Source organism: Geotrypetes seraphini, chromosome 10, assembly GCF_902459505.1.
Source record: "Geotrypetes seraphini chromosome 10, aGeoSer1.1, whole genome shotgun sequence".
NCBI classification, from domain to species: Eukaryota; Metazoa; Chordata; class Amphibia; order Gymnophiona; family Dermophiidae; genus Geotrypetes; species Geotrypetes seraphini.
In genome coordinates this window covers 47887404-47902637 of record NC_047093.1, presented here as the reverse complement: position 1 = coordinate 47902637, position 15234 = coordinate 47887404, and the positions used below count along the sequence as shown (strand labels likewise).

The window sequence follows — 15234 nt, the reverse complement described above, 5'->3', positions numbered from 1 at the left end:
CCGGCTCTACACTCCTCCTGAACCATTTCAGGCCTCCCCTGGGCCTGCCTTGAGCCCTGGTGGTCCAGTGGTGAGCTGGGACAGGAGCTGGGACCCCTCCCGTCTCCTGTCCTGGCCAGCTCTGCATCACCCCACTTCACTCCTGCCTCACGGACTTTGTAAAGACCTATCTTGCACGCCCTGGTGGTCCAGCGGTGAACTGGGACAGGAGCGATCCTCCTATGCTCTTGCCCTGTGCAGAGCCACCAATGAAAATGGCTGCCTTGAGTTCCTGCAGCAACCTCATAAGTTCCTGTGATCTCACGAAGTTGTCACAGGAATTCATGGCAGCCATTTTTGTTAGTGGCTCTGCACGGGGCAAGAATGTAGGACGATTGTTCCTGCCCCAGTTCACAGTTGGACCACCTGGGCTTGCAAGATAGTTTCTCCTATCTGACCATAAAGAAAGAATTACTGTTAAATGTCTTTCCAACCCAACTCTTTTTCATGATCCTGCCCTCTGTCAAAAAATTTACTTCTATGCAACACAGTTGATTATAAGGATTTTTGACCTTTTAAAATCTATGGATATCAGGGTTATACATTCACCAACTGATGGTGAACGTATTATTCCTGTTGAATAATGACTTGATTGTTTCTTTGAACATCTCATCTTTTTAAGCTTTTGTTGAGCTCGGACTCAAAAGCTTGATAACCTCACTTTCTACCCAAGAGTTGATGGTGTGGAGGGTTTCTGAAATATGGTGGCATATTGTAAATTACGAGGGGCTGATTGAAAAGTAATGAGACTGCCTCTGTTTTTCTTTCCAAGAAGTAGACGTGGCAATGCTGGGCTGGTTCTTGATAATATTTTTCAGCTTCACAAGGACCAGCCCAGCATTGCCACGTCTACTTCTTGGAAAGAAAAACAGAGCCAGTCTCATTATTTTTCAATCAGCCCTCATATGTTGACATATTGTTTGGGCGACAGTTGTGGTATTATATAAAAGTGACAGGTTTCTTTTGTTATAGCATAGAAATATAAGATCTATAAATCTTTAAGCTGAACATTCTTGCAAAGATATTTAGTCTTCTTTTATTTTCTTCTTTAGTCTCTGTTATGTCTGAACTATTTCCTATCCTATCTGACACTGAACTGAGTATAGGAGAAGCCTAACGATTAGAGCAGTGGATTGAAAACCAGGAGAGCTAAGTTCAAATCCCACTGCAGCTCCTTGAGATCTTGGGTAAGACACTTAACTTTCTATTGCCTTAGGTACAAACTCAGGTTATGAGCCCTCCAGGGACAGAGAAATACCTATTGTACCTGAATGTACCCCGCTTTAATACTTTGCAGGTGTTATTGAAGAAATTAAAATAAATAAATGAAGCCCATATTCCATACTTTCCATTTTCTGTTAGCCTCTTTTGACTGTTGCATCATTTACAGGCAGATACTGAGCTGTTTCACTACCATTGGATAGATGATGGCCACACTTCAGCTTTTCCTATGTGTTCTTTCCACAGGATGACAATCTGACAATATACACGGATAACCCAGACCTTACACCCTGTTTCCAGAACACACTGTTGGCATGGATCCCTTGTATTTACCTGTGGGTAGGGCTACCATTTTACCTACTCTTTCTCAAGTACAACAGAAGAGGCTACATCGTGCTTTCTCGACTCAACAGGGTCAAAACGGTGAGAGCAATATTTTTTTAATATGAGAGTAGACTGTGCTTGCATTTTGACCTAATGGTTGTTTTTGAATTGTTTGTTTGCATGGTTTCTGTGCAACTCTTCATCTAAAGCAGTGTATCGCAAACTGTGTGCTGCGGCACACCAGTGTGCCTCCTGAGATTTCTGGTGTACCGCGACACACTGGTGAGAAGGAGAGTCGTCCATGCCAGGTACCTGCCTACAGGACGTCCTGTAGGAAGTCAGCCGGCGCAGATGACTCTCCTCCTGGCCGGCGTCTCTCCTCCTCTCCCCGTACCTCCCGGATCCCTCCACCGGTAGGTCATGGCGCATGTTGATGCGATGATGTCATGCATGATGTCATCGTGTCAACGTCCGCGCACTTCTGGGTGCCTTCTGGCCGGGGCACTGTATTTAGTGTGCTGCCAGTTGAAAAGTTTGCAAGACACTGATCTAAAGCATAACAGTAAAACAATTGACTCACCCACAAATAAAGAAATATAAAAATATAATCACGAGCACAAGTACCACACAGTGCTTTATGGCTCTTCTCAAGACACCACTTAAAATAATGAAGCTAGATACTTTATTCACACATAGATTTAAAATTTGATACAATATAATCTGTTTATTCTAACAGACAAATTTAAATACAACTACAAATTATCCCCGAGAGAAACACCTAGAGACTTAAATCAATGTCCACTATGACTACCAGTGTGGTAGCTTATTCAAAAACTCAGTTGAGTATCTTCACTGGAGAGTCCTGTGAAATATTCCTTCACACACCAATTAAAACTAGTCTTGCTCAACACCAGTCTGTGTTTCGCTGAAAGTGTCTTCAGGAGTCAAGATTGCATGCGGTGCTCCTCAGGTTAATAAAGACACTACCACCATTGGATAAGGCAGTGTATATAAAAAAAAATGTCTAAACCTGAAGATACTTGGGCAGGGTATAGCATAAACACAGGACCAAATAATTGAAAGCAGCCAATGGTTGCCTTCCAGGTGCACATGAGATGGCTCTGGAAGCATTAGAAGTTTCTTATTTTGCAAACAAAGAACTCTTCTAAAAAAAATAAATAAAGAGTCAATAGATCTGCCAAATGTAAAGGAAATCCAGCATGTGAACCGCTCTGTTATTGTGTAAGGAACGGCGATATATTAAAACCATATACCATAAACCATATAACTAGATCTTAAACATAATCCTGTATATCCTGGGCAACTGATGGTAGTCCTTCAACAATGATGCTATATGATCAAATCTTTGTGAATTTGAAACATGTTCAATAACAATATTCTGGACAGTTCCTAACAGTTTTAGCCAGGGTTCTTAATCTCTTTTGGTTCTTGCACCCTTTTAACTGATCAATGAATCCCTCACACCCCTTCCTAAACCACATGTCCACTAGTGACTACTGACAGCTATTTATGCCGCTAATGTAGCTACTAACAGTGCAAAATGCTAGCATGTTGTTAAAGTTACGTAGTATACAGTTTCGCTGTCTAGTAATTTCCTTCTCTATGTCTAGATAGCCTCAGATTTCAAGATCCTTCTCCTTATCTCATTTGACCTCTTGGGGGTACAGACACCATTGGTTAAAAACCCCTGGCTTAAGGGTAAAGGCCTTTAACCCACTATGCAATAAATTACAGTAATCTAATTTACTAACTACTAAAACATGAACTAATGTGAGAAAGGCTGACCTTTTCAAGTAAGGGAACACAACCCTAATATGCCAGAGAACACAGAAGCTATTCTTCACTTTAGTTCAAACTTAGATTTCAAATGTCAACGGATCATCCAAATGTCAGCCTAAAATCTTAAATGATGACATCAATGAAAGTGATTGAGCCAAGAGCAACAGGGCAAACCATAGTGATCTGAGGCCCACATTTCAAGGGACTTAATTGGATTCAGCCTCAACGCAATTCCAGAGCAGCCAATCAGTGATGGCTGCTAAGTACCCATTTACGAATGCCAGATATAACTTCCTAGATGATGATGATGATCAAGTGTCATCTAGTTGAGGATGTCTCCTGGCAACCAAGTATATAGATCACCCTGGACAAAACCAATCTTCAGTTTATCTCTGAAAGCTAATCAATAGCATATTCATAGTTGATACAGTTGAATCAATCTATCTTGCTGATGAACTTTCAATGCCTCTTTTGCCTTCAACCTTGCCAAGCATAAAAGAATCTGTCCATTGCATAATGTGTCCAAAATAAAATAATTTTTCTGGTTATTTGGGTCTCAAGTGAGAAAGGCTTTAAAAGCTTATTGTTCTCAAACATTTCCTGCTGTGTGACATAGTATAGTCCATGCCAGGAAATAAATACAATCACTTGTGGTGCTGCTCTGTGACAGCTCCCTTAACCTTAGTAAAGATTATACTTGCCCTTGATTTTTACCACTTTTTTTTATTAAAATAGTCTTAATTATATATTTAATCTGAAGCAAATTATAGTCTTTTTCATCTTTTTGTGTTTTCCTAATCCTTGTGGGTTTTTTAGGCTTGCATTTCTAAAGTAGGCCATTTACCATTTACTACAGTAGGCTGCTTATAGCTATTCTCCATGCTGTTTTATATTCTTTAATTTGTAATTTTTCAATATGTATTTTATATTTCTTATCTTGTCAGTTTTATTCTTTAATTGGTTTAGGGTTCATTTTGATTTACGGTAAATTTGTAATCGCAATTAATTGCGATTTTAAAATTTATATTGAAATGCAGCCATAGTTTTTTTCCCCTCTTTTTCCCTCTTTTTATTAGAATTGTAAACTACTTAGATTTTTTTATTGACTTTGCAGTACATCAAATAATGATGATAATAAACACCATTATTTGTGGCTTAGTGGTAGAGTTGCTGCCTCAGCACCCTGAGGTTGTGGGATCGATCCTTTCATTGTTCCTTGTGACCCTGGGCAAGTCATTTAATCCTACATTGCCCAAGGTGCAAAATAAATACATGTATTTATTTAAGTACCACTTATAACCTAAGTGGTTTACATTCAGGTACTCAAGCATTTGTCCCTATCCGTCCCAGTGGACTCACACTCTTATCTAATGTACCTGTGGGATTAAGTGACTTGTCTAGAGTCACAAGGAGCAGTGTGGGATTTGAACCCACAACCTCAGGTTGCTGAGGCTGTAGCTCTAACCACTGCACCACACATTCCCCTATCTGTAAACTGCTTTGAATATATAACCACAAAAGGGTGGTATACAAGTCCCATCCCCTTTCCCTTAAATCCATGGCAGGGGAAACTCTGGGGCTACGAAAACTAACAGGTGGTTTGCAGGTAAGAATGAAGTCAGCTATGCTGGTTGAAAGAAAATGTAGTTTGTAGATTTATATTTCACAATGCATTTACAGGAAAACTTAAGAAAGAAAACATCCCCCTTCTGAAGAATCCCAGGACGTAAAAGTAAAAATTCCCTACAACATTTCTGAGTCTCTTTAGTAACGCCAGGAAACATCTTGACTTCTTAGTTCAAAAATAACTTATCTCCACACTGTCTAATTTTAATGCAAGTGAAACTACCAATTTTGTTAAATCTACATATGGAGTTCCCATAATATTCAAAGATATCCAGAACACCAGATACAATGTAAATTTGGTATTAAATTCAAAATCTCAGATATCTGAGAAAGATCTCAAAGGGAGACAGGAAAAACAAATAAGAGGAAATATTTTTTCACTCAATGTATAGTTAAGCTCTGGAACTCATAAGAACATAAGAATATCTATACTGAGTCAGACCAATGGCCTATCTAGCCCAGCATCCTGTTTCCAACAGTGGCCAAGTACTTGGAAGAAACCCAAATAATAGCAACATTCTGCTCTACTGTTCCCAGAGCAAGCAGTGGCTTCCCCCATGTCTGTCTCAATAGCAAACTATGGACTTATCTTCCAGGAATTTGTCCAAACCTTTTTTAAACCCAGTTACGCTAACCACTGTTATAATATCCTATGGCATCAAGTTCCAGAGCTTACCGTATTTTCACGCATATAACGCGTGCGTTATACATGATTTTACAAACCATGCATAACCATGCGCGTTATACGTGTGAGCGCGTTGTACAAATTTTTTTTTTCATTCTGATCCAGCATTCCCCCTGCGAACCGGCATCCACCAACCCCCCGCTCGCGTCACCCCCCTCCCCCGCGATCCTACATCTCCCCAGCACCGCAAAGACAACTCTTACCCGATTGAGCACCGGCACCAGCACCAATGCACAGGATGTGCCAGTGCCAGTGCCCGAAGATCCTCCCTCGTTGGGTTGGGCTGGGCTGGACGGTGCGAGAGAGATCCTCCTTCTTCCTGTGCCGGGCTGGACTAGGCTTTGAGCATTTGCGTATGCTCAAAGCCTTCTGGTCTCGCTCTCTCCGAGATAATCTCGGAGAGAGCGAGACCAGAAGGCTTTGAGCATGTGCAAATGCTCAAAGCCCAGTCCAGCCTGGCACAGGAAGAAGGAGGATCTCTCTCGCACCGCCCAGCCCAGCCCAACGAGGGAGGATCTTCGGGCACTGGCACATCCTGTGCATTGGTGCCGGTGCCGGTGCCCAATCGGGTAAGAGTTGTCTTTGCGGTGCAGGGGGGATGTAGGTTCGCGGGGGAGGGGGGGTGACGCGAGCGGGGGGGAGGATGCCGGTTCGGAGTAGGCGGGAGGAGGTTTTAGCATGCGCGGTGTACGCGTGTGCACGCTATATTAAAATTTTATTACATAAATGTCTGTTCCCCGTGTGCTATACCCGTGTGCGCGGTATATGAGTGAAAATACGGTAAATATTTGTTGAGTGAAAAAATTTGTTCTCCTATTTATTTGAAGGTATTTCCATGTAACTTCATTGATCGTCCCCTAGTCTTTGTAATTTTTGAAAGAGTAAAAATCTGTTCTATACCACTCAAGATTTTGTAGACCTCAATCATATTTCCCCTTGGATGTCTTTTTTCCATGCTGAAGAGCCCTAACCCTTTGTAGCCTTTCCTCATATGAGAAGAGTTCAATCCCCTTTATCATTTTGGTCACTCTTCTTTGAACCTTTTCTAATTCCACTATAGCTTTTTTGAGATATGGCAACCAGAATTGAATACAGTACTCCAGGTAAGGTCGCACCGTGGAGTGATATAAAGGCATTATAATATTCTGAGTCTTATTTATCACAAACAAACCCACAGACTTATCCACTATCAATACAGGAAAACAATCAAACGCAATGCAGTTGCCAGAGCTAAGAAACCAAACAACTTTCTTGGAGATTCAAAAAAGTGGGAGAGAAAAGGCCTTAGTTATGCTTCATATGGCCAAAAAAACTCCCATCAAGAAAATTCTTCAAACTGTTCTTTATTAAAGTATCCAAAAAAGGCAAATGCACATAGCAGCACAGGATAGATTGTTCAGCTCTTCTTGTTGTAAACCGCCTCGAACTACCATGGCTTTGGCGGTATATAAGAATAAAAATTATTCTTATTCTTATTAATTATCCTCCAAGCCAACATCAAAAAAATGAAACCAAACATTTAGCGTGCTCTGGCTTTACTCCGTCCTCCATGAATCACTCACATGCTGTTACCAGCAGCGTTTTCAACTGCTGCTGTAATCTTCCCGCAGACAACAAGCAGAGATCGAACAGGGTAATTCCATGTTTCGCCCATCGGCTTCTTCAGGAATCTCCTGCTCCAATCTTCATCCAGAACGGACAGGCAGCCAAGAATCAAACACAAAAAAGCAAACCACAGCTTCAGAATGACGCTGGGAGACTAAACACACTCGAAGGAAATACACTCACTAAGCATTAGCTCCGCCCCCTTCAGATGTCCACAGCCAAGAGGGGCTAGATCTTACTTCTATGGAATACTTAAAAAAAAAAATAAAAAATAGGGCTCGATCTTGCTTTCACTGAAACTTACTCTTCAAAAAAATGTTGCCCATTCAATGTGGGCGTTTAAACCTGCTGGATGAATTGATTTCAGATCACATATCCAGTGCTGCTCTCGTTGCAAAAGCTAACACCGCCAGTCCCCATGATGTGGTGATTCACTAACTTTCTCCAAAACTACATATCTCAGAGCGTTAAAGGCATATGATGTAACTGTAAACAATGTGTAAACAGTGGTTCCTCTGTTCTCCGTGTATTCAAACAGGAACGATGCTCCAGAATCCTCTTCCTCAACATTCGTGAGCTAGATGTTTCTTTCATAACTTCACAGACGGAGCACTGACCACATGGGCTGTGACCTCTCCCCTCAACATCCACAGTAGACTCTCTTGGGGTCTCCATATTAGGACTTAACAGTTCCCCCAAATTCCTATTACGCTCAAAAGAATATTAAATCCACATCTTTAAGGCACGGGTGTATCTTCGGCATTGCCAAATGAGGACGGATAACACGTTGTACTTGGGGGGACAATCTGGAAAATCGTGATATGAACGGTATAACTGTCTTAGATTCTTCCATGGAATTATACTGCAATAGATTTTCCCTGGGGTTATATAATGCCCTCGTGTAGGCTTTCTTTATTATCTCTTGTAGGTAGCCTCTTTCCACAAACTTAGCATATAGACCTTTTGATTTTTCTTTAAACTCTTCCCTTGTTTGACAGATTCTCCGAAATCTGAGAAACTGTGCAAAGGGGATGTTTGCTTTTCTGGGAATCAATAAACTTTAGCCTGAGGCTAGGCTCAGCAATCATGATTTTGTAGCTGGCTTTAATCACAAAATTGTAAATATTAATGCATATTTTACTGGTGAGACTTTTCCTATTGAGTTGCCATGTGCTCTGCATGCGGAAGAACAATGGAAAATCTTTTCTCTAGTTGATGAAGACCATCCCCCCTTTTACAAAACTGTAGCGCAGTTTTTAGCGCCAGCCTTGGCAGTAACAGCTTCGATCTTCATAGGAATTCTACGAACATTGGAGATGTTACTGCCGCGGACGGCGTTAAAAACCATGCTACGGTTTTGTAAAGGTGTGTGTGTGGGGGCAGGGAAACGTTATCAAAGTGATGAATAAAGTTATTAATTCCTTTTGTTCTTTGGATTATTGTCACCCATCAGTTATAAAAGCTTTCAAAACTTTGGAAAAATTTTGTTAGTGTTATTAATCTTTCATTTCAATCAGGTTGTCTACCTGATTCATTGAAACTGCTGTTAAACAGCCACTTTTAAGGAACATATCTTCTGAACCTGAACTAATTTTAGACCAATTTCATCATTGCCCTTTGTTACTAAAGTCATAGAGTAATTGGTTTATGAGCAGTAACTAGGTTTCTTGGAACAACATAATATACTAGATATGCATCAATTCGGTTTCCGCTCTTTGCAATGCTAACACTTTGTATGAATGCAGTCAATCAATGGTTACATGGAAACCAAAACCAGAAATACTTTTCCTAACAAGTTATTGTAGTGATGATGTACTGAAGGAGTATTTAATTAATGATGTAAAAATTCCTATTGTTACTTCTATGTTCAACTTAGGAGTTATCTTTGATTCATCATTATCAATGAAATTATAAATTCATAAAATACTAATGTATTAACAAATTATATGAGGACGCATAACATATAATATGTTCATATAATGAGTCAAAATGTTGTGTGATCGTGGCACCGAGGTACCCCCCCTCTTCAAACCCAGCATGCACCCCAAAATTGTCAAACAAGTATTTTGTAAACTAAAGCTGTTAAGATGATTGTGTGATCTTCTCAACTCTTCAAATTTTAGACTTAGACATATGTTTTAATTATGCCCTTCTAAGTCTGATTTGGACTTCGGGCGCTAGTCGCCCAAAGTCGGCAGTGGCAAAACGTCCATTCTCGAAAAGTACGTCTAAAAAATATATATATATATATATATTTTTTTTTTTTTAATCGTCTATCTGTACATCCAGGCGTTTGATCGTCCAGACCGCCACTACATTTATCTTTATACCACAATCTCGACCAAAAATTTGTCCAATCCCAAACACCCAGAACAAGACCTTTTGGATGTGGGATGGGTCAGCATTGTGATTGGCTGGCCACCCAGACATAGTAACAGAGCAGAAGGGCACCTTACAGGGCACTGCTGTAAATTTCACAAAAAAGGGTGCCAGATAAACATCTCACCAGAACTCCCTTATAGATTATGGTGAGCCCCCCAAAACACACTATACCCACCTGTCTATAATCCCAATAGCCCTTATGGCTGCAGGTGACACCTATATGGCAGTACAGCAGGGTTTTGGTGGACTCACATTTTCCACCATGAATGTAGTGGTTAGAGTGGCTTATGGGCCTGAGTCCTCCTCTCTATGGTTCACAAGCCCACCCCCCAAACTACTTAAGCCACCTTTGTGCAGCTCTACTAGGCTTTCCTATGCCAGGTGCTGATGTTCTGGAGGCAGGTATATATGTTTTAATTCTGAAATTTGTGAGGGTACGACGGGGTCAGTGAACATGGGGGGAGTGTGTGTGGGGTTTTACTTTGTCTCTGCAGTGATTATCTGGTCACTTTTGATACCTTATAGGTACTTATACCAGTCTTTACATCGTCTAACTCACAACATGTAAGTTTTGCCTAGGCAGTCTCGTTAAACATTCGATTATCCCTGTAAGACAACAAAGTCTAGGTCAGCCCATATCCCGCTCTAACCACTCCTCCAAAAACATCTCTTTCAGCTCTGGGCGCACAGCGGGATTCAGAGGCCTAAAATGTCCCTGGATACGTCCAAAACGCCGTTTCAATTATCGGCGCTTGGAGGACCTGTCTTTTAGATCACCCAAGTGCTGACTTAGGCGGGTTTTTAGACGTATTTAAGTTTTGATTATGAGCTCCTTATTTGTCAAAGCATTGTTATACCTTGTTTTGACTATTGCAACAGTCTACTTGTTGGTATCAATAATAGATTGATAAAAGCATTACAGTTAGCACAGAACACAGTGGCTAAAATCGTTAATGGATTTTCTAGATTATGTCATATTGCTCCAGTTCTGAAAACATTGCATTGCATTGATAAAACAGCGTATAACATTCAGAATCTTATTGATGGTGTTTAAGGTTTTAAATAACCTGATTACATCTAATATTGCTACAACATTACATATCTATTAATTAGTTAGAATGCTCAGATCTTCTAATCAGAAATACCATATTGTAAATCTATCAATCTAAACATATATCATCCTATGTTCAAAGTTGCTGGACTACAGTTGTGGAATGGACCACCGCCTAACCTGCATGCCGTCATTTACTGTGTGTGTGTGTATAAATTGGAAAACCGTGCTAAATCCAAGGGAGTCTTAAAAACCTTTTTATTAATCATTCAGGGTCAGATTCTATAAATGGCGCTGCCTTCGTCATCTGCCAAAATATGGCTGCCCATTGCGTGTCAGTCACGCATATCTTATACATGAATTGCAACTATGAAGGCGATTTATGATGCCTAACGCCACTTCTAGTGTTAGTTTCAAGTTGATTAAAATTTGATATACCACATAAAATTATCTAAGCAGTGTACATAAATATGAAATTAAAAATGTATAATAAAAGGCAGTCACAAGGGACAAGACTAAGGTGACCCGTTTTGAACGGGACCGTCCGGTTATTACATTGCCTGTCCCGTTGTCCCCACACACCACTTCGGGACGCCAAAATGTCCCGTTTTCAGTGGTGAGGGCAATCTAATAACGGGACTGTCTTGTTCAAAACCCTGGAAGAGCTGGAGACACAGCTTTCTTTACCTGCTGCCGCTGCCACTATTTGCGATCCTGCCCCGATCTCTTCCTGTTCCTGCACTTGGATTCGCCGTGCCGCCTCGACCCGCCCCTTGGAGCAGCATTCTCCTTTGTAAGAGGCTGGCCCAGAAGCTTTCTCTCCAACGTCAGAGTTCACATCGTAGAGAGGCTTGTGCAGGACCGGATTTATAGATAGGCCCCAGGGCTGGCGTTAGGTGTTTCCTGCCCGCCGCATTACAGCAGCAGGAGCTGGAGCGGACTGGGGACGTCAGAAACAGGTGATGAAGAGAAGGAGGAAGAATGGCAGCAGCAGTGCTGGTTGTGGACCCGTTGCCTTCTCCCCCTGCCCAGTGGCGGCATGTCGGGGTGGCTGAGGAGTTCTGGTCTCTGGCCCAAATATGGAGCCGCTGCTGGTGGCGCTGAAGGAGGTGTGCGGGGCGCGGCCTCCTTCCCCCTGGACGTGCTCGTTAGCAGCTACTGACTGCCCCAGGTCTTGCGGTTAGACAGTGGTGAGTCGGTCCGGGGGCTTTGGGGGGGAGAACTCCAATGCAGAGTTGGCACTTAGTGTGTGTAATAATAATAATAATAATAATTTATTTATATGCCGCCATACCGGGAAGGTTCTAAGCTGCTAACAACAGGAAAGCAATACATACAATTCTAATAAATACATCAAGATAAAATAAAAACATGTGAATAAAATGAATAAAATTGGAAGATATATTAAAAAAGCAAAGAAAATTAAGATACCAGCCTGTTGAATAGTTGTGTCTTTAGTAATTTTCTAAAATCTAAATAAGAAGAAGCTTCTAACATCATTTTGCCGAGCCATGTATTCAATTTGGCAGCCTGAAATGAAAACGTTCTCTTAAGGAACCTCTTGTAGTGACAAGATTTTATGGAAGGGTATGTAAACAGATGTACTCTCCGTGTATTCTTGTTAAAGTGATTCAAAGAAAAATGAGGGCGCAAGTAGCCTGGTGATGGAGGGGGTGAAAAGAGACTCCACTAGGGTAATATCAAGGTGTTTGGGAGGGGAGGGGGTGACAGGGGCAGGCTTGTCTTCTCTTTCTCTTTCTCCTGCCAACTTCAGGAGGTGTTGGGGATGCGTTTCTTAGACGTCACTGGAGTTAGCAGAAGGGGACGTCTGGGCTCCTTGTCTCCCATTTATTTAGAGAACTAAAAATATATGTTTGCGGTGCAGGAAAGCCAGATTACAGTATCAAATTTGTTTTCATCAGGATCCCAGAGACGCAAGGTAACTAGTGTCACAGAGCTGGTGAAAAAGAAGTCTCTAGTACTTTTTCCTAAAGAATCTATTGCTCTGACATCTAGATCCCCCTGCACCTCCCTTTATGAATTGTACAGACGATTTGGATGGTTGTTCTTAAGGTTAATGATTAGGTTTGGTAACTGATCAGGTAATAGTTTGAGGGACAAAAGTGCTATTGTCTAAAGCTGAGTTAAAATGTTTTAAATGTCTGGGCATTTATCAGTTGTTCAGTTCCTTGTTTGTAAAGATTGAAATTACTGCATAGAATAACTATTAATTTTTTCCCTTTTGTTCATACACGTCCAGGGTGGGTGGGGAATATTTTGTGATTTCTTTTGCTTAGGAATAATTGTTGGGTATAAGGGAGGGGGGATATTTGATGTGAGTTAGAATTTGATGATATATTAAGTGATGTTAAAGTATAAAATGATTGTGTTAAATGTTACACTTATTGTGAGTTTTAAAAATGAATAAAGATTAAAAAAAAAAAAAAAAGATTATGTACAAATTCTGTACAACCTAGCCAGCAGATTAACCATTCCCTTTAACTGTACCATGGCATCCAGTCTGTCTGTCTGTCTTCTCTGTTTAAATTATAAGCTCTTTCCAGCAGGGTTGTCTTCTTTGTGACCCTGTACATTGCTGCATACCTCTGATAGCACTATAGAAATAATAGTAGTAGGGGGGTGCAAACAGGGCAGGGGGCCCCCAACTGCCTGGTGAGGTCAACTTCCTTTCCACTCCCTCGCTGCCCTCTTGCCAGCAAGCGAATGAACCCAGGCCTTCCCCTCATGATGTAACTTCCTGTTTTGGAGGAGAAGGGAAGCCGGTGCAAGCAGTGTTAGGGCGAACTGAACCCAAGCGGGGGGGTGGGGTGAGGGGGAAGGACCCATGCTGGAAGGAAATGGGGAGGAGAATGGAAAGAGGGCACATGCTGGATTGGGGGAACAGGATAGTTAGATACTGGAAGGGGTGAGAGAAAGAAGTGGCAAACTATAGGTAGCCACAATGAAAGAGGGAAATTGAGGACTGAATAGTATGAAAGAATTTAGACAGAGACAGAAAATAAATTGAGAAGGAAGAACAAGAGGAAGGGAGCGGAGAGAGCAAAATACCAGAGCGGGGGGGGGGGGGAGGGGAGGAGACAGATACCAGACCTGGGAGGAGGAAAGGAGGAAGGAGACAGATGCCAGATCTGAAGGGAGGAAAGAAGGAGAGAGAGATGCTAAAATCTGCTGGGAGGGAGGGAGAGATGGAAGGGAAGAAGACATCTGCAGAGGGTCTGCGCATGCGCGCGGATCGCACAACAGCGATCCGTGCAGGCAGATGGGGGCGTTCATCCGATCGCCCCCATCTGCATATTTTTCCTTTCAGAATTCATTGGACCTGCCCGGTTTAGTGAATCCTGGCCAAAGGGGATGCAGGTGTGGGTGGAGGGGATATTGGACATAGTGATGTAGGGAGTGCTGTTGAGGACAAAGGAGCAGTTTAACAAGTGGGACAAATGCTGGAAGGCAGTGAAGGGGAGGGGGCTGTTTTGAGAATTTATATCTGCTGTCTATATTTTGCACTAAATTTGTCTATTTTTCTATAGTTGTTACTGATGTGACATTGTGTATTTTAAAGTCATCTGCCTTAACCTCTTTGAAAAATAAAACAAATATAAATGATAATTAACATTTTCTCTGCATACAGTGTGCTTTGTGGTTTTTTTTTAATTTTATGGTTATCATTATGAATTAATAAGATATTGTGTGTACATGAAAAATGAATGGAAGAAATTGGGGGAAGGGCCCGAGTGGGGCTAGGGTGGGATTGGGGCTGTGCTAGGGTGGGATTGGGGGGCGGGACTGAAAATTAGTAGATGTCCCCTTTTGAGGGAAAAAATAAATGGTCACGTTAGACAAGACAAACTGATACATATAAGGGGGGTGGGGGGTGGTAGGAGAAAGAAATACAATATTCAATAGGAAAGAAATAAATTAAAAGGAGGCACATATAAGAGGGGACTAAAATCCTGTCAGAGGGCAGAGTCAATTAGACAATGTTAAACAGGAATGTTTTTAGACTTGATTTAAATTTTATAAGATTGAAGTCTTCTGCAGAAAAGAGGGCAAACTGTTCCACAAAGTGGGAGCAGTGACAGAAAAAATTGATTTCCTGGTCATGTCATATATGATATGTCAGACTGATGGGATCTCCAATAACTTTTGATTGCTTGAGCACAAAGATCGGTATGTACGGGATAAGGTATCTATGAATAAAGCCTGTTAATTGTGCCATTCGGGTTTTAAAGATTAAGGTTACAGTGGCGTTAGGCCTCATAAAGCGCCTCTGTAGATGGGAGAACAGCGGCTGTTTTGGTGGCAGCCTTAGGCGCCTCCATTTTAAAAAAATCAATTTTTTAATTGGTTTTAAACGACGTGGCCAATTACCACGCCGTTTAGCACCATTTAAAACAATTAAGTTAGGTGGCGGTAGGACGCCTACTGCCGCCTAACTTAAAGCAAAAACAAGAGCATTGACCCAATGATCTCCACAGACAAA

General features: G+C 41.5%; 1 protein-coding gene across 5 annotated transcripts in view; it reads left to right on the top strand.

Annotated features, from left to right (window-relative positions):
• Positions 1-15234, top strand: part of ABCC3 (ATP binding cassette subfamily C member 3) — a 165837-nt gene that overhangs the window by 19779 nt on the left and 130824 nt on the right. For all 5 annotated transcript variants that reach the window (XR_004540886.1, XR_004540887.1, XM_033961078.1 and 2 more), the window contains exon 2: positions 1507-1683. Coding sequence is in view for 3 of the 5 variants with exons in the window: in XM_033961078.1 (XP_033816969.1) it covers positions 1507-1683 (177 nt within the window). In the remaining 2 variants the exon portion in view is untranslated. The remainder of the gene's footprint in view (positions 1-1506; positions 1684-15234) is intronic.